This window comes from Rhinolophus sinicus, chromosome 2 (genome assembly GCF_057876585.1).
Source record: "Rhinolophus sinicus isolate RSI-liver-muscle chromosome 2, RSI-T2T, whole genome shotgun sequence".
Lineage (NCBI taxonomy): Eukaryota > Metazoa > Chordata > Mammalia > Chiroptera > Rhinolophidae > Rhinolophus > Rhinolophus sinicus.
In genome coordinates, this window is record NC_142502.1 from 52,837,729 (window position 1) to 52,856,478 (window position 18,750).

At 32.2% G+C, this 18,750-nt stretch overlaps 1 protein-coding gene across 1 annotated transcript in view; it reads left to right on the plus strand.

The window, feature by feature from the left end:
* Nucleotides 1–18,750, plus strand: part of ASCC3 (activating signal cointegrator 1 complex subunit 3) — a 300,443-nt gene that overhangs the window by 172,684 nt on the left and 109,009 nt on the right. The window contains exons 15-20 of the mRNA XM_019738872.3: nt 6,257–6,448; nt 6,760–6,984; nt 13,051–13,170; nt 15,764–15,928; nt 17,593–17,679; nt 18,539–18,715. Of these exons, the coding sequence (XP_019594431.3) occupies nt 6,257–6,448; nt 6,760–6,984; nt 13,051–13,170; nt 15,764–15,928; nt 17,593–17,679; nt 18,539–18,715 (966 nt within the window). The remainder of the gene's footprint in view (nt 1–6,256; nt 6,449–6,759; nt 6,985–13,050; nt 13,171–15,763; nt 15,929–17,592; nt 17,680–18,538; nt 18,716–18,750) is intronic.

Here is an 18,750-nt window from a genome sequence, read left to right on the forward strand (position 1 = left end):
TAAGGTGATAGAAAACAACTTTGCCTTGTTCCTAATTTTAATTGATATACCCCTAATGTTTTACTGTTAAACATGGTTTGAGATAGATATTATCTGTCACCTTACTCATCAAGATTGAGTGTATCCTTTTGTCAGATTTCAATGCCTAGAGATGATCATGTTTTTTCTCCTTTGACTTATTAATAAATATGTTAATATAATTATATTTATAAGTATAATACCCTTGCATTCTGAGGTGAAGTTGTACTTAGTTGCGGTGTATTGTTTCAATGCATTGATGAATTCTGTTCTCTAAAGTTCTTTACTATTTGGATCAATATTCTTAAGAGGAATTTCTCTATCTATTTTCTGCTGTTTTATCAGTGTTTAATACCAGTGCTATTACACTACCTGTGTAAGATTAATTTTGAGGCTTTGCTTCTATTTCTGTGCTGTGGGGCTTCTTAATAACATTAGAATTCATTTGTCTTTTACAAGTTTGAAACCCCAGATATTAGATACCCTTTAAATTTTCTTCCATTGCTTTTATTTTATAATTTTCTATCACTTTAAGATAAATATTAGTAACACATTTTCCTAGATAGTCATCCATTTCAAATAATTTTTAAAACGGATATTGTAAATAATGCTGCAGTGAACATGGGGGTGCATGTATCTTTTTGAGTTAGTGTTTTTGTTCTTCACATAAATACCCAGAAGTAGAATTGCTGGGTTGTATCGTACTTCTATTTTTAATTTTTTGAAGAACCTCTAATACTATAGAAGTAACCTAAGTGTCCATCAATAGATGAATGTGGGGTGTGATACATATATACATATATACATATGTATGTATATATATATATGTATATACAAATAATATGGTGTGTGTGTGTGTACACACATATACATACAATGAAATATTACTCAGCCATAAAAGGAATGAAATCTTGCCATTTGCAACAACATGGATGGACCTAGAGGGTATTATGCTAAATGAAATAAGTTAGACAAAGAAAAACAAATATTATATGATTTCACTTATATGTGACATAAAAAGAAAAAGAAAAACAGAACAAACAGACAAAACAGACTCAGACACAGAGAACAAACTGATGGTTTCCAGAGGGCAGGTTGGAGGGATGAGTAAAACTGGTGAAGAAGAATAAGAGGTACAGACTTCCAATTATAAAATAAAGAAGTCATGGGGATGTAATATACAGCACAGGGAATATAGTCAATAATATTGTAATAACTTGTATAATGCCAGGTGGTTATTGGACTTATTGTGGTGATCACATTCTAAGGTATATAAATAAACGTCAAGTCGCTATGTTGTACACTGGAAACTAATATAATATGGTATGTCTACTATACATACATACATACATACATACATAAATGGGAAAAATAAAATGGAGTGTATTGAACTTTACAATGTACTGTTTTCTGATTCTTCTAAATTGTGGTATATTTCTGAACGATTTCTTTTGCGCTGTACTATTTTTGTGTCATTGTGCTTGTGTTGCGATGCTTGTATACAGCTATGTATCTACTTTTACTTAAAGACTGGATAGTAAATGTTTAAGCCTGTAGACATATGGTGTCAGTCATGTGTCAGTCATAGCTACTCACCTGTCCTGTTTTAGCTCAATAGCAGCCATAGACAATATTTAAACAAATTAATATGCCTGTGTTCCAATAAAACTTTGTTTACAAAACAGGCACTTGGCACACAGTTTGCCAGCTCCTGCTGGCCACTAATAGCCATTGTCTATTTTTGTTTAATTTTTTCTTTTAAAATAAGGGTTTTTGTCTTTACTTATCAATTTCACATTTTTAAAATCAGATTCTATTTTAACTTTATTTGGGCATATTTTCTTCTTTCATTTCATTTTCTTCTTACATTTTTATTTTTTTAACTTCTTGAATTAGATTATTAATTGTTTATCATTTACATATTTAGTTATATAACTATTTCAGGTACGATATTTTCTAAAAGTAGAACTTTACTCTGTCCTTTTATTATGTGTTTTCATTCATTTTTAGATTTCTACAACTTTATTTTTTTATTTCTTATTTGTTAAGAAAGCTAAGAGAGATACATACATAGCATTGTGTGTTAATTTAGACTTATTATTTTCTTCAAATATTTTCCACGGGGCCCAATCCACCGTCACATCTCACCTGGAATGTTGTCCTAGAGTTACCTGACTGGTCTCCCTTTTCTCTCTCCAGCTCAAAAACCTTGAGTGGCTTCTCATTTAATTCAGAATAAAAGCCAAAGGTTTTATAATTGATGTCTTCAAACTCATGTCCCAAGTGCACTTCTTCCCACCTTCCTAATGCCCAGCCTAAGCCACAAGTCTTGGTTACTGTATAGCCTACTTGAAGTGATATCGCTACGTATTTCCCCTGCCTCCATCTTCTCACCTGGATCGTCATAGTAGCCCCACAGCTGCTCCTCCAGCCTCTGTTCTTAGCACAACTATGAAGTTACCTCTTGAAACAACAAATCTGATACTGCTTACAAATTTTAATTGGCTCTCCATTCACCGACGTTTGGGACCATATAAAGACTGACCTCGATTCTCCTTCCCAGCTTTATATTCTTGCATTTACCCCCACACTCCCTGAACCTAATGCCCTCCCGACACACTATATTCCTGCATTACTTCCACCCTCTGGCTTATTTCTCCTACTGCCTACCTTCCCCTATTTAGCAGTATGTCACTTTTCCTTCAAGACCCACATTTCGTATTTTTCGATAAAGACTTCTTTGATAAAACTGGTAGATCATTGATTCATTCATTCAAGAAATTTGTAGTAGGTATAAGCTATGCAGAAGGTACTCTGCCAGGTGCTAGCAGTACAAACACAAATGAACCATAAGGCCATCCTCACTTCGTTTTACCTGTGTCTACATGCCTCTATCATAAACATGTCGTATTTTATAGAAATTATTTGTATGTGTGTCTTCCTTCCAGTCTGCAGATTATCCAAAGCTCTGATTTTGTCATAAATTTCTATATATTCCTAGGATCTAGCACATGATAAATAGCCGTTTCTTATTTAAATGACCTTCTCTTTGGTTCTTTACAGTGCTTTTTTTTTTTTTCTGTTAGCTACTGTCATGTTTTTTAAATTTGTTAGAAGGTACTTTTCTTGCAAATGTAGATAATTAATATGGTAATGAATGAGAAATTGTATAGTGCTAAATAATCACAGAAGGTCAAAGTACAACTATACTGTGCATAGATAAGTAAAAATATCACTGCAAGTACCTTCCTGTAAGGAACTGAGGTCCTTAAACTTTTGTGTGCATCAGAATAACTTGGGGAGCTAATTAGAAATGTACATCAAGAACATGAAGAGATGTTTGACATCATTAATCATTAAGGAAATACAAATTAAAACCACAATGAGATAACACCACACACTTATTACAATGGTTAAAATAAAAAATAACAATATCAAGTGCTGGCAAGAATGGGAAGCAGCTGGCACTCATTCATTGCTGATGTGAATGCAAAATGGTACAGCCGTTCGTTTGGCAGTTTTCATAAAGTTAAACATACATTTACCATTATGACCCAACAATCCCATTCCATATCAAAATATATGTACACACACAAAGAAAAACCTATACATGAATGTTTAAAGAAGCTCTATTCGTAACTGACCAAACTGGAAACAGCCCAAACATCCCATCAGTGCGTGATTGGATAAACAAACTGTAATATATTCATCCATACTATGGACTACTACTCACAATAAAAAGGAATGAACTATTGATACTACAATTTGGATGAATCTCAAAGACATCAAATTGGGTGAAAGAAACCAGTCCCAAAAGTTTATATCTATTCGATTCAATGTATATAACATTCTCGAAGTGACAAAACAGTAAGGATGGAGAGCAGATGAGTGGTTGTCAGGGGCTGCAGGTAGGGAGGATTTAACTGTAAAGGAATAACACAGTGGAATTTTTTAGGGTGTTTTCTATCCTGATTATGGTGGTGGTTACACAAACTGAACATAGGTTAAAATTTATAGAACTGTATACCAGAAATGGAAAAGTAGTTTTACTGTATAATAATTGTTAAAATAAGATTTTTCAAAATGTACATCCCTAGGCCTCATCCTCAAGATTGCTAGTTTATTTGTACTGTGAGCTAGGCCAGATAACAAATGACAGGTTCATATTCAAAAATAATTAAGAATGAAGAATCCAGGCTTACTTTCAGATTGTTATTACTTCAGGTCTCTACTGAACCAATAAAAAAGCAGTGCACAGAATACTAGCAAGAATACAGTCAAAAGAGAAGTGACCCCCAGGGCCTCTAGGTTCCTCACAGAGACCAGTGGTTGAACCCACCTGGTTGAGTGGGAGGTGCTGTGTCAACACTCCATGGTCTGCCTGTTGCCTTATAAGAATATTCTTCACCACAGTTACATATTTCCTACATTCAACTTCTTAGTAAGCCAGTGGTGTCAACAGCTAAGCCCTACCTCAACTGGAGTTTGACTGAGGTATCTGCGTTCAGAACAAGCACATCAGGATATTCCAGTGCATGGGTCCATGGATAGCAGATTCACCTGAAACAGAGCAATCCAGCAGCATGATTCGTACAGACCTTCTCCTCCAAGCAATATTTTTCAGTTTCCTGTCTTAGCTCTGAGTGTTCATTTGTGAATATTAGAGAAGAAATGGAGTGGGTGAAATGTTTCTTTTTTCCCTACCCTTAGCCCTTGAAGGAGCTCTGTTATATCCTAGCAAATACTCCACGACGGACTTTATCCCATATTCATGAGATTGATAATAACATTAACTCATGTCAGAAAAGATGAAAGTCGAGGCAATATGATCCAAATGTAGTTAATCATAAAGTGTAGGTATATCATGATTTCTAAGAGGCTGAACACCCTGCACAAAAATGAAATAAGAATATATTCCCCTTGAAACTGAAGAAGATAGTCTTTTTGTGTGTATGTATATTTTATTTGGGACTCTTAAGGCTCAAAATGTGTAAGTTGTTATTTACTTAGCTGGCCACTAGATGGTGGGGTTTGTTAATAATTACCTTCCGTTTGAGATTTGAAGCAGATTTCATGGAATGCTATTTTCTTAGATTGTTTTCTTAGTTAATTGTTATTATAGTAGAAGTTTAAAAATTTAAGTAACATTAGAGATAATCTGTGTGACAAAGTCTGTACTAGAACCCCAGACCCCTGAGATCCTGCTCCCTGCCAATGTAGTGCCTCTTACATAAAAACCATGGAAAAGGATGTCAAAAGAAGCTGTTGACATGTTGGTAATTAAATTTTCAGAGCAATAACAAAACAACGCAGGATGTTATGCCTAAACAGAAGCTTTGACAATATAAACACCTATGTTAATCTAAAGCCTTTAATTTTGCAGAAAAATTTTCTCCCATTGTGTGGTGTCATCAGTGAATTTTGTAAAAATTGTGTAAAATTTTGTAAAAATTTTAGCACTTATACCCATTGCGGAAAAGTGGACCACATCCCACATCTGAGCTCAGACCAGGTCAAAGAACAGACACCAGAAGTGAAGTCAGTATATTCAAGGCAGACAAAAGGTTGAGGAACTAAGAAAGGGGCCAGTGCCCTCCAGTCAAAGATCACCAGGAAACACAACTGTAGGTAAACACATTGGGTGTGTGGGCTCATTGCTGGTGAGGAAGCATGTATGCCACATGGAACCATGGGTCATCTCAGGAAGAAGAGGGAAAGGCTTCCAAGGCAGAGTGTCTGGAATAGAAAGTGTCACCTGACGTGAGTATGGATTTGTCAGAAAGGGACTTAGAAAAAGTCGGCCCTTGTGACTGGCATGAGTAAGTGAGGTTAGTGGATGGAAATGATTTCTGTGGGGCCTTGCATTGTAAGGACTCTTGTCTTTGCTCTGAACGAGTTGGAAGCCACTGAGATTTATTCTTAGTAGAGAATGTTTGTAAGGATAGGAAACAGGCAATACTGATTGATTGGAAGAAGAGGACGCCCAAGTGGAAGACACACTTGGGTTTAACTTCTTTCCTTTGGGATTTTGTGTCATGTTCAGGATTACCTATATTTTAAGATCTATTGAAATGCAGTTTTTAATAATTTTGTATAAAGTATTATAGACTAATACTTAGACCTTAAGATGCTTAAAAATAATTTTATGCTCTTTGATAAATGCATTCAACAGAAATGCTAAATAACAACCTCTTTTAAATGCGAAACGCTTTTATGTTTTGTTTTATATCGGCTCTAGGCGCAAAAGTCAAGAAATAAACAAGTACGAGAATTATTCCCAGATGGTTTTAGTATTCATCATGCAGGAATGCTTCGGCAGGATAGAAATTTGGTTGAAAACTTGTTTTCTAATGGGCATATTAGAGTGCTTGTGTGTACAGCCACGTTAGCCTGGGGTGTCAACCTTCCTGCCCACGCTGTGGTTATTAAGGTAAGAGTTTCCCTTCCTTTTTACATGGATTTGTGGTGTCTTAAAACAAACCTGTGGATTGATTTCTTTAGAGAATTATTGTGAGTTGGCTGCTTCACTGACTTTGAATGTTATTTATACAAGGTCAGAATTATTTTCTCCAAAAGAATCTAGTTTATATTGTGAAAATTTAACTCTATCACAGATGATGAAAGGATTAGTTAAAGTACACTTGTGAGATCTTTCCATATTTGCCTAATTTCAGTATTCAGCCCATCAGGATTATATTTGTGTGTGTTTATGTAAATTTTTATTAACTTTTGCTCATCTAGGGAACACAAATGTATGACGCAAAAAGAGGCTCCTTTGTTGACCTTGGAATATTAGATGTCATGCAGATATTTGGTCGAGCTGGAAGACCACAATTTGACAAATTTGGGGAAGGAGTCATCATAACAACACATGATAAACTCAGCCATTACCTCTCTTTGCTCACTCAACAAAACCCCATTGAGAGTCAGTTTCTGGAAAGCCTTGCAGATAACCTAAATGCAGAGGTAAGATCTAATGAGTAAAAGGTTGGCATAGAATCATCAGCTGCAAGAATGACCAAGTAAAATAAAGGTTGAGGTGGTTCTATTTTGTAATATTTAGGAATACAGCTTATGCCAGTATACAGTCATAAGACGCAACAAACTGAATGGTGATACTATTGATTAGTTCAGAGTAGTACAGATGCAAATGATAACTGATAAGAACTCATTGCTAAAAGTATATATATATATATATATATATATATATATATATATGTATATATATATGTATATGTATATGTATATGTATATGTATATATATATATGTATATAGCATGTTTTGTCATAGGGAAGAAATCTAACCAAAGCTATAAAAACTAGGGAAACAAATAGCAATGACAGCAACTGTATTTGTATTACACTTTTACAAAGTTTTTTATGAAGTATTTTTTAGTTTTTACAAGGTTTATAAAGTTCTTTTATTTTAGTTCATTTGATTAACTTTGTTATACAAAATATGATTGCCAGAGTATTATAATTTGTTTCGTGTGTGTATGTAAGTATGTCTGTTTTGTGCTAAGATTTAAATAGCAAACCCTAGAAGCCTAGTTAACATCTTAACTGGTAAAAAGGATAAACATTCTTAATTTAAGAGTCTATGTGTCAAACATTCAAATGAGGTTTTACTATTTTCTTGGCATTTTTAATTCTGGCATTCCACGCTTTCCCACTTCTATATCCTTTCTTACATTTAAAGTAGATTCAAAGAATTTTTGAAAGAGGGATATAAATATTAAAGAGATGAATAAATTAAATATTTACAATGAAATATTATTTGTGTACAAGTCCTATATCAGGTACTTCTTAAACAATTTATAGAAATGTCACTAACATTCTATTGATGTTATTTACAGTCTTTTTAGAGGATGAAAATCATGCTCGCTCTGCAGTCTGTGTTAGGGAGTATATAGTCCAAAGAGGAGAAAAAGAACAACAACAACAAAACCCACAGTGCAATAATGTTGGAAAGCTTTAAGTTCTATAGAACGAGAAAGAACTTTTGGCCCCATGCTGTCAGAAAAGGCTTTGCTCAGAAAGACGGTAAAATTTGATCTGGCTTCAGAAGGCTAGATAAGGTTTGGACGGTTTGGTTGGAAGTTAGAAAAAGTCATAAAGGATGCTGGTTTCTACTATCATAATTACAAAAAAATAAAAAAAGATTAGGAAATAAGTTTTGACTCTAAAGAAAATATTATAGATCAATTTCAAACCTCATTGCCTACCTACTATGATTGCTTGGTTTAAATAATTAGGTCTTTGGTCAATAGTACCTACGATGGAATAGTCTGTTGTACAAGGATAGTAATAGTAGCAGTCTACTGAGAACCAGTTAAATCCAGGACTCTGCTGGGTGTTTCTTATATATTCTATCACTCTCTCAATATTCCTGCTAAGTAGATATTATTGTCCTCAGAGAGATATGCAACTGACCTGAAGGTCATTTAGCTACTAATGTTTGGGACTAGTATTCAAACTCAGATCTATTTAACTCCAGACCTAGGCTTTTCATTATAGCCTACAGATCTGTTACATTATAGGAAATGTAGTAAGTTAAAGGTGAATACATTTCTCTGTATTAATACCTACCATTTGCTTTCTTCTAAGACCAGGAGTAAACATTTTTCAAATACAATAAAAATCAAGGCTCTTTTATGTAATTTTTCTAGAAAAGCATATCAAGGAAAACTATATCTTCATAAACTTAGAATTACTGTCCTTGATAGCTTTCTGTAAGTGGTAAACACAAGTTGATGATGTTATGCAGAAGACACAAGGTAAGTAAAATACTGCTCTTGTCCTCAAGGAATTCTTTTTGTTAGGAACTATAAAATACCATCAGTGCAACTATTTGGTCAAGTCCTGAGAAATTAAAACTAAATTGTTGTCCATAGATTCATTCACATCCTATTCATAAAGTACTTACTAGGTATCTCATTTTTAGAAATGTCATCTATAACCATTAATTCCATAAAGGGCATTCAAATAATGAAACATATACCTTGAATTTTTTAGCTAATATGGTGAAATATAGGCATTACTAAAATTTCTTTCTCATATTTTGGTCTACTGGAATAGCTCCCAATTTAAGTACATTTTATTCTTAAGAAAACAAACTCCCTTAAATTATATTTGAGTGTGAAATTAAATTTGGAATCTGTGGAAATCAAGTGTGAAATTAGTTTATAAAAGGAATGTGTGCTGTGTTCTTAAAGTAATGGATTTTTAAGTCTTCAGACTCCTAAAATATTTGCAAGACTATACAGTGGCAGTGATCACCATAAAGGTCATGTTAGATTAGGAATGTTGCCTCTGCTAATATATTTAATAAAATGAGTATCAGTTCTGACCATTAGTTTAGAAGAACTGAAGAAAATACAAACATATTGGGAGGCATCTTTGCTGATTGATGCCTAATGGGGCTAACTCCCTAATGCTAATGCCAAAAGGTTGCAAATCCCAGCCCTGTATAATGCTACTTAATTTTACACTAAGAAAAAAACTGAAGCAAGTTTGAGGCTTATTAAAATTTATTCAGCAGACATTACTGGGTCCCTGCTCTGTGCCAGCCCCCTGTAGTTCATACTTCAAAATATGCTGGTTTTTCTATATAACCAGACATCCATTCCTTATATGGAGGCACTCCCATCTATGCAGGACATAGTACAAACACCTTGTCTTTAGATTTGAGGTCTCCACAATCTGACCAACCTTCCCCAGTCTGGCTGTGGTTACTCTCCAGCACAGTTTTGCCCTACACGGGCTCTTACTGTACTCACTTCACCTCTGAAGTCCTAATTTTCCCGTTTACAAAATAGGGATAATCTCACTGGACTGTTGTGAAAACTTAACAAATGTCTGTACCAAGTTGATATTCAGAAAAGATTGTATAATTTACCATTGTCTGGTAGTCCCTTTTTACTCAGCCCCATTTGTACTTACTGCCAGCACTCACATTTTAGTTGAATAAATAAATTAACGAATGGTAGCATAAATTTTTTTATGTATTTAGTAAATTTTACTTACTAAAGGAGTTTTTATATACATACATATACTCTTGATGATTATGTTTGCTTATTTAGTTTTTATATGATGTCAGCCAGTTTAAAAAAAACATAAAATAAGCAATTAAAATAATTTTAAGACTAAAGTTTATGTAACTTAGATACAAAGTGATAGTTTGAGCCTTGCTTCTAAATTAGAAAATTGGGGGTGGACTTTTTTTTCCCTCTTTTACTTCACAGTGCATAAAGCTCTATTACACTGTATACTAATGGCACTTTTGTAAGTTTCACATATTAGGTGTTTTTCTTTAAAAGAAGCTTTGAATACATATTATGTGCTAAGCACTATATATAATGGTTTCATATATGTCATCTTAATTACATGTTTCTCATCTACAAGATTGGTGAAATTTTTGAGACTGTGAACTCTGTTCGTTACCATATCTATTGTGCTTTATGTGGTACAGTCTTGTTATTGACTAACTATATAATTATTGAGATGAATGGATAAATTTCAAAGAAATACTGTGAAAATTTCTTATTTTAGAAAAGGCTCCTATACTAAGTAGCCACTAGGTGACAGCAAATATTTACAGGTAAATTTTAATTTTTGTCACTAGATGGCAATCTAGGATTAATCTCAAAATATGATGTACCATCATAAATTTTCATTCATTTTTCTGGGTAGTCTGTTTCTTTTTGGTAAACATTTAGAAGACTTTCATTATTTGATCCGATCTTCGATACCTACTTCTTCCTTTCCTTTTAATGTTATCATTAGTGGCAATAGATAATTACTTATTAATGTTAATTTATTGAGTCTGATTTTGAAAATAATAGCAAGTTTATTTTATTTTTTATAAAACTTTCTACTCTTAGGAGTTGCATGATATTATTTTAAGATATCTATAGCTCATAAGGGAGTTAACACAATTTTGGCTGTCAAACAGTAGAATCACAAATGGGGAATGCTGTGAGATTTTTTAGGCATATCATTAAACTAGTTTCCTTTACCTTAAGCAGACTAGAAAATGTTTAACTGTCTTATAAATATTTACAAAGTGTTGTGCAACTCCCTCCTGGGCTAAATTTTAGTTCTTACTACTTTTCATGTTGTGGGAAGTGTTACAGTTCACATTTTAGGAAATGTATATATTTACCTACATAGGGGATGGTTTAGTCATTTGTAAATACATTAGTCGAAATTTATTTTTTCCAGCTTTCCATAATTGACACATGTCATTGTGTAAGTTTAAGATGTACAGTGCAATAAATTGATACATGTATATATTGTGAAATGTTTACCACGATAGTTAATACACACATCCTTCACCTCACATAAGGACCATTTTGTTATTGTTGTTGTTGTTATGATGAGAACATTAGGCTCTGCTCTCATAGCAGCTTTCAAGTATACAATACAGTACTGACTATAGTCACCATGCTGTGCATTAGACACCCGGAACTTATCCATCTTATAACTGAAAGTTTGTACCCTCTGACCAATATCTCCCTATTTCCCCCTTCCCCCAGCCCCTAGCAACCACCCTTACTCTCTGTTTCTATGAGTTTGATGTTTTTAGATTATACATACAAGTGAAGTCATACAGTATTTGTCATTCTGTCTGACTTATTTTAAGATAGTGTAAATTTAAAAGTAAATAGATTCTGCCTTATCATGTTTTTACTTTTTGTTATTTGTCTATTTAATGGCTAATAGTATGATGTAATACTATAATGATACTTAGCTATAGCTGATTTCAACTAACTAAAAATAGCTAAGTAAAGTATTCACATGTTTATTTCACAAAGTTACGTAGAATTTAAAATTGTAATGTAGGAGTAAAGCAAACATAAAAGTTTTTATTTTTTTATATTTAGTACTAAAATCAGAGGGTTTGCTTTTCCTTTTTTTCTTTTGAAATTTAATAATTTAGGTGGGGAGCATCTGTCCTCCTTTGATTAAAATATTAAGATGTTAAAATTATTTTTTGAGCTGCAGGTTCAAGAAATATTATACAAGTATGAAGTTTCACTATTTGGATAAATTTTTAAATTAAAATGAACACTTTAAGTACAACCAAAATGACTATCTATAGATCCAATGGCTAAGGATATGTATTTTTAAGAAAACTTTTTATTGCAAGTCTGTGTTAGGATCATTTTCTAACAATTCCCTTTTCTTTATTACACAGATCTTACATGTCATTGTGTTTTTAACTTAACTTTAGGTTTTATTGTTATATTATAAAGCTATATTAAAATGCTATATTGAAAATTATATTTCCTTTTAGAATATAATGTAAAGAATTACCCAGTGCTTATTATACTTCAGATATATAGACATCTACTTTTTCCATAAGTTTTAAGTACCAATAAAAAGTTAAAACCATTCCCCGTTCCTGTATGATTTTTTAAAAGTGTACGTATTATTAATATATATAAATCTCAATAAAATATGCTTTGTTATTGTGCAGAAATGATGGCATTTTCCATCTATTCATGTTGTATATTTATACTTGCCATCTTTAGAGGTAAGAGCTAATGTTACATCCTCTGTTGTTTTGGTAATGACAGTACACAGAATCACAACAAAGAGGGATAGAATTGGCAATATTATATTTTGATACTGGTGCACGTACATTTTCAATTTTCAGTAGTGTGGTCACATAAAATAAAATCAAAAGAAGAAAAAAAAACAAGATGAAGAAAAATGAATACCAAAAATGTTTCTACTGTTATATAGAATTAAACTCAATTTAGGGAAAACTAACCAAATGCCATAATCTTTAGTAAGTTCAGTTTTGGAAGATACCATTTCTAATGTACTTTTCCAAATTAAATGAGGCAGGACTGATTTTTTTAATTAATTGGAGAAGTGCGTGTCCAATAATCATGCTAGCCTTCTTTTAAATACAGCGTAATGATGTGTTTTAAAAACTTAACTTTTGAAAAAATTATCTTTGATGTATGTTTATATTCAACTTTAATGCATTTGTTTAATTTTGGTTATATTTTTGACTTGCAGATTGCTCTGGGAACAGTTACTAATGTGGAAGAAGCAGTGAAGTGGATAAGTTACACTTATCTTTATGTACGGATGAGAGCAAATCCATTAGTATATGGCATCAGTCACAAAGCTTATCAGGTAGAAAACTCATTTATAAAAAAAGAAAATCAAACCTTCTTTTTGGTTCTGTAATCCTTTCATGCTATGAGGATAAATATTTGCTACTTCTGCCTCATCTGAAAAGAGTTAGGTATCTGGAAGAAAAACAAAGAGCTGTAATCTTTTTTAGAAAATACTGAGGAAAATTAAATTTGCCCCCTATTTATTTCACTTTATTTATAATATCTCTTTTTCCACTGATACTAATAACTTCATCTTTATATTATTATCAATTTATTATTCACATACAATTTGTTATTTCCATTGAATACTAATACTTTGCTGTGATTTTTTTTTTTTTTAACCAAGGTAAATTTAGTTTTTGGAATACTCCTGAAAAAACTTATATGTTTTGGAATACATGAAGAAACTTATAGACCACCTGTAATAACAGGCTAATATTATATGCAATCTATTCTTCTTATCAAGTCCCTCTAAACCCTTATTTCTAAATTAAAAGGTGGCATTAATGAGTTATTATCTTAACAGTTTGGCGGCTGGGTTAGTTCCACTGTGCACATAGACTGAGATCAGATACATGTAGTAGGAGTTCTTTTTATGAGCGCTACACTTGTGTGCCACGTGGATTACAGATTCTGTGAGATCTTGTCTTTTCTTTAGAACTCTGCTTTTTACACTGTAAACACTTCCTAATTACAGAAAGAACCCTGTTGTCTAATGAAAACATTATTTCACCGTCATATGGATATTCACTAGTGTTAAGTAAAAATTAACAAGGAAACTGAATTTAACTTAGAATTGTAGTTTTCCTGCATTAACTGATAACTTAGTTTTCATTTATATTCTGTTGTGTTATCAAAGCAGTTGCCAATCTTGTTTCTCTTCCTTTTTCCTTTTCCTATACAGCAGATTTGACCATGGGAAAATTGAAACGTAAGACTTAGGAGGGAAAAAAATAAGAAAAATAGTAGCAACAACTAGTTCTGAAGCTATTAATCTGAAATCATTATGTTTTTATACTTAGGTTTATTGTAATTGGGATTTAACTACCTTTTTTCTCAGGTAAAATATGTCCTATTCCTCAAATGGACATTTTCTTTTACAGCCAAGTTGTTGTCCATTATAAAATCTAGGTGCATTATAACCTGTAACCTTAAAAGTTTTAAGGAATATGGCAGTAGCTATTCTCATCACAAATGTGAATTTGTGAAGATAGTCAATGGCACTATGAAAATATACTGAAGGGGTAAAAGAAAACAAAACACAACATGTATTCTTATGGGCTAAGCCATTTCAATTCTTGGAGCAAGATAAATGCATCAATTGATGTTTTAAGTACTAGGTTAATATCAGAAGTCATTTTTCTATAATTTTATAGTATAAAGAAAGTAAATTTTTTTATTCTGAGATGTGTAGTTCTACTACCTTCACAGTTCAGAGAATTTTACCTTCCTGTTTTTTTTTTAACTTACGTGTTTTCATTTTATTACTCAGTATGAATTTGCAACTACTATACTCATGTGAATCAATACAGATCATGCAGTTTAACATATGTTTAATGGTTTAGTAATATGTGATTAATAAAATGTTTCCATAAGATGAACCTGACATATACAGTTTATACTTTTAGCAAATAATTAAGACTTTTTGTGTTTGCTAATATGATTCTTGACTCTGTCATACTTCCCTGCAGCTGATTTTTCCTTTGCCTAATTTTTCTGATTTTTAAATTTATTTGAGCTATATACCACCACCACCCCTTCCCTTTAATGGTCATATTCCATTTTATTGATCAGAGAATGATCTTTAAGACCTGGCATGTGTGCATGTGTGTGTGTATGTGTATACATATATTCACACACGCGCATTATAGTAACAAGAAAACTTGTTAATAAATGTTCTTTCTTCTTAGAAAAGACTGTAATACAATAGTTTCAAAACTATTCGAAAATTCATTATCACATTATTTTACTCTTTGCTGCTATTATTCCCATTACTATTATTATTATTACTATTATTATTGCTAAGAAAATGGGTTTTCCCACCATGAGTGATGAAAATTGCTAGAACACTAAAACCATACTTTTGAAAGGATAACTTTGCATATTTTTTTTGTATATTTTAACTTTGACAGAGGAAAGCACCCTCACTGTCATTTCTCCGAATACTGATAAAGTAAGAATACAATTTGATATTTTTAAATCCCTATTTATTTTAGTGTGTGAGGGAGAAGACAATGATATTTTTCTTATAGCTGGTTTCTGATCTTTATAATCGTAAAGATTATAAGACCACGTAAGAATTTTAGATTCCAAAATATTACTGTCTGAAGATAATATACAGACTGATGATTTTAATGAATTTTATAGCTTCATTCCTTTCAAACCAAGTAAATTTGGGTTTATTTGGTTTATTTAAGGGAATGAAATATTTTCTATTTATGTCCTAAATTTATAAAAATATACTTCGTTAAAAATTATAATAAAATATTTATTTGAATTAAAACATCAACAAAAATTTTAATTTTCATAAATAGGTATAGGTGACTTTCTAAAGAAACAGGATGACTACCTAAAAGAAACATTCAAATGTTTATATTTTTTCTCTATAGATTGACCCGACATTAGCAAAGCATCGAGAACAGCTGGTCATTGAAGTTGGACGAAAACTAGACAAAGCTAGGATGATTCGTTTTGAGGAGCGAACTGGATATTTTTCCTCAACCGATTTGGGTAGAACCGCCAGCCACTACTATATTAAATACAACACCGTTGAGGTATTATACGGAGTGGGACAAACACAATCATATGTTTGCTATTAGATGCAAATACTTTGTAGATATCAACGCATAGCATTAGTGCAAAATAGCAAAAGCTACTAATAGAACAAAATGCTTTTGTCTTCTATGAATTCAATAACATATACTCAGTAAAGGCAAGAAAATAAATAACACTTTGAATTTTAAGGACCTTCTTGCCATCTGTTCACACTCAAGCCTAAACAGTTGAGCATGTTGGTGGAACCTATGGAATGAATGCCTGAATGATTTTAAGTGGAAAGTGATAACTTAATAATATCATTGAAGAAAAAGTTGAAAACTTAATTACAGGTAATTGGTAAACACTGACCAAAGAAGACTTAGAAAAACTAATAAAATTATCAACCTAGCTGTACCATTTGGGCAATTTAAGAGATTTTCGAAGGAAATTTTGACTACGTAATTATAGCCTTGCTTGTTGCCTTTTTACAGTCTTATGTAAGACTAGGTATCACTATAATACTTACATTTTAAAGAGTACATGCATGTCTTCATGTGTATTTAACGTATATGTTTTTGCGTACATATATTAATACATGGGAAAACTTAACAGTGATTACCTGTGAGGAAGACTTAAGTTTGAAGAAAAGGTGATGGGTTAAGGTGAATTTTCACTCTTTATTCTTATAGAGAGAAAGTTTGAATTTTTTTCTTATATTCATTTTAAGTTTTGTACTTAAAATTGTCTTTAAAATGGAACAGTAATAAAAATCATAAAGTGAAATTTCTTCAGACATATGAAAACCTAGCCCTATATGAAACCTAAGTTTTGTACTTATTTAACATGTGCTTATATGTATGCAAAGTTTCAGAAACATTTTCATGTGCCTACTAGCTTTTTCCCATCTTTTCTCAAACTTTGTATTTGTATAGCACTTCAGGTTTCCTCAAAGCCTTTTAACATACATTCTCTCAAAACTGTGATATATTGGTTCCTCAACCGAAAACATTTTCTGTACACTCTACTGCTTTCATCACCTATTCACGTCCACTCATTTTGTCCACTGAGTAACCTTTCTTTCTCATTTGTCTACCTGGTCATGTGTTGGTGCCAAACTACTTCTTAAGCCTGTTTGCAGCTGTCTTTCAGGAACTGTAGACTTTCTTCAGCTTTGTTTTTATTTGTATGGCCTTTTGTTGATTTGTTTCTTCCCAGTTTTCTGAATTTCTATATTCCCTCACTAGTAATATTTTGGTATCTTCACCAGAATCTTTAGGTTAAATATTTTTAGTTATTCCTCTCTGAATTTCATATGCTATATAGTCATCTTAAATTTAGTGAGTGGTACAGATATCAATATCCCCATGCTGAAAATGAGCCAACACTGTAATGTTATGCTGAACATGGTTTTACATATGTAAGGTAGGTTTCATTAATTGATTTTATTGCCCTTTTTGTTTCTTAAGGTCCTCTAGCTAATTATGTTTTAGGAATATTTTTTGTCCTTGATGAATTTGATGATGTATAAAGCAATAATTTGGAATAGTGTGTCACAGACATCATAACACTGCATTGTCTAGGGTTCAAATGTTCTTTGAGAATATGTGATTTATAGTCACGTTTTTAATTTAAAATATTTTACTGGACCTGTTTTAATCAAATATAACACTTACTTCGATAGACCTTCAATGAACTCTTTGATGCTCACAAAACAGAAAGTGATATCCTTGCTATAGTCTCCAAAGCTGAAGAATTTGATCAAATCAAGGTAAGGTTATTTAAAGCTTGAATCAAACACATATAACATATATGCATTCACTCATTTATAAAAGCTTATAAGTAATTGTTATTCTTGTTATAATCTAAGCTGTATGGCACGTCACATCTGGAATACTAGAAAATGCTCTTCCATTTATCAACAATGTCTACTATCCTAGATTATGGTATTATGTCATACCTGACACCATTCTATTCTCTGTACTGCAAATCAAATATAATTTAAGTAGATTTTGCAATAATGAAACTATCGGAGAATATAGGATATAGATTTTTGTTTATTTGCAATGTAAGGTTCACTAAAGAAAATATGAAGGACATACATGATTCAAACTTACATATGAATTTTCTGTACCCATATCATAATTTAATCTTATTAACAGTGAAAACTTTAATACTTTGAATCATAGTACTTCACAGATTTAAGCTATGAATGTGTTATCCCATATAAAAATATATGACTGTAATGAATGCATCTGAAGATAACTCAAGTTTGCCCTAATCCATTTGGGCAGAGGTTTTACTCTGGTCAAATAAAAAATGAAATCTCATCAATTGAAAGATGGTGAGGTCAGAAGATTTAATTTTTGTGGCATATCAAATTTTGATATGTCAATGGCAACTTTAATATTGGTGATGAATAATGAAATGTAATTATACCAGCCTCACTATAGTTTCTTATTCTATGTTATTAGCTATCTGTGAAAAAAAAGTATTATTTTAGTATACAAAAGGAAAATGGAAAAAAAATCAAATGGAAACTTTTTAAAAGCATGCAATGTGGTTTAATTTTAATATAAAAGTGTCAGTGAATCAACCCAAATAATCTACAAAAACATTGCTTCTTCCAGGTCAGAGAAGAGGAAATAGAGGAGTTAGATACCTTATTAAATAATTTCTGTGAACTCTCAGCTCCTGGAGGTGTGGAGAACAATTATGGGAAAATAAATATCCTACTTCAAACTTATATCAGCCGAGGAGAGATGGACAGTTTCTCCCTTATATCAGATTCTGCATATGTTGCACAGGTACGACTGTTAATCCCTTCCCATTTTTTTTCTTC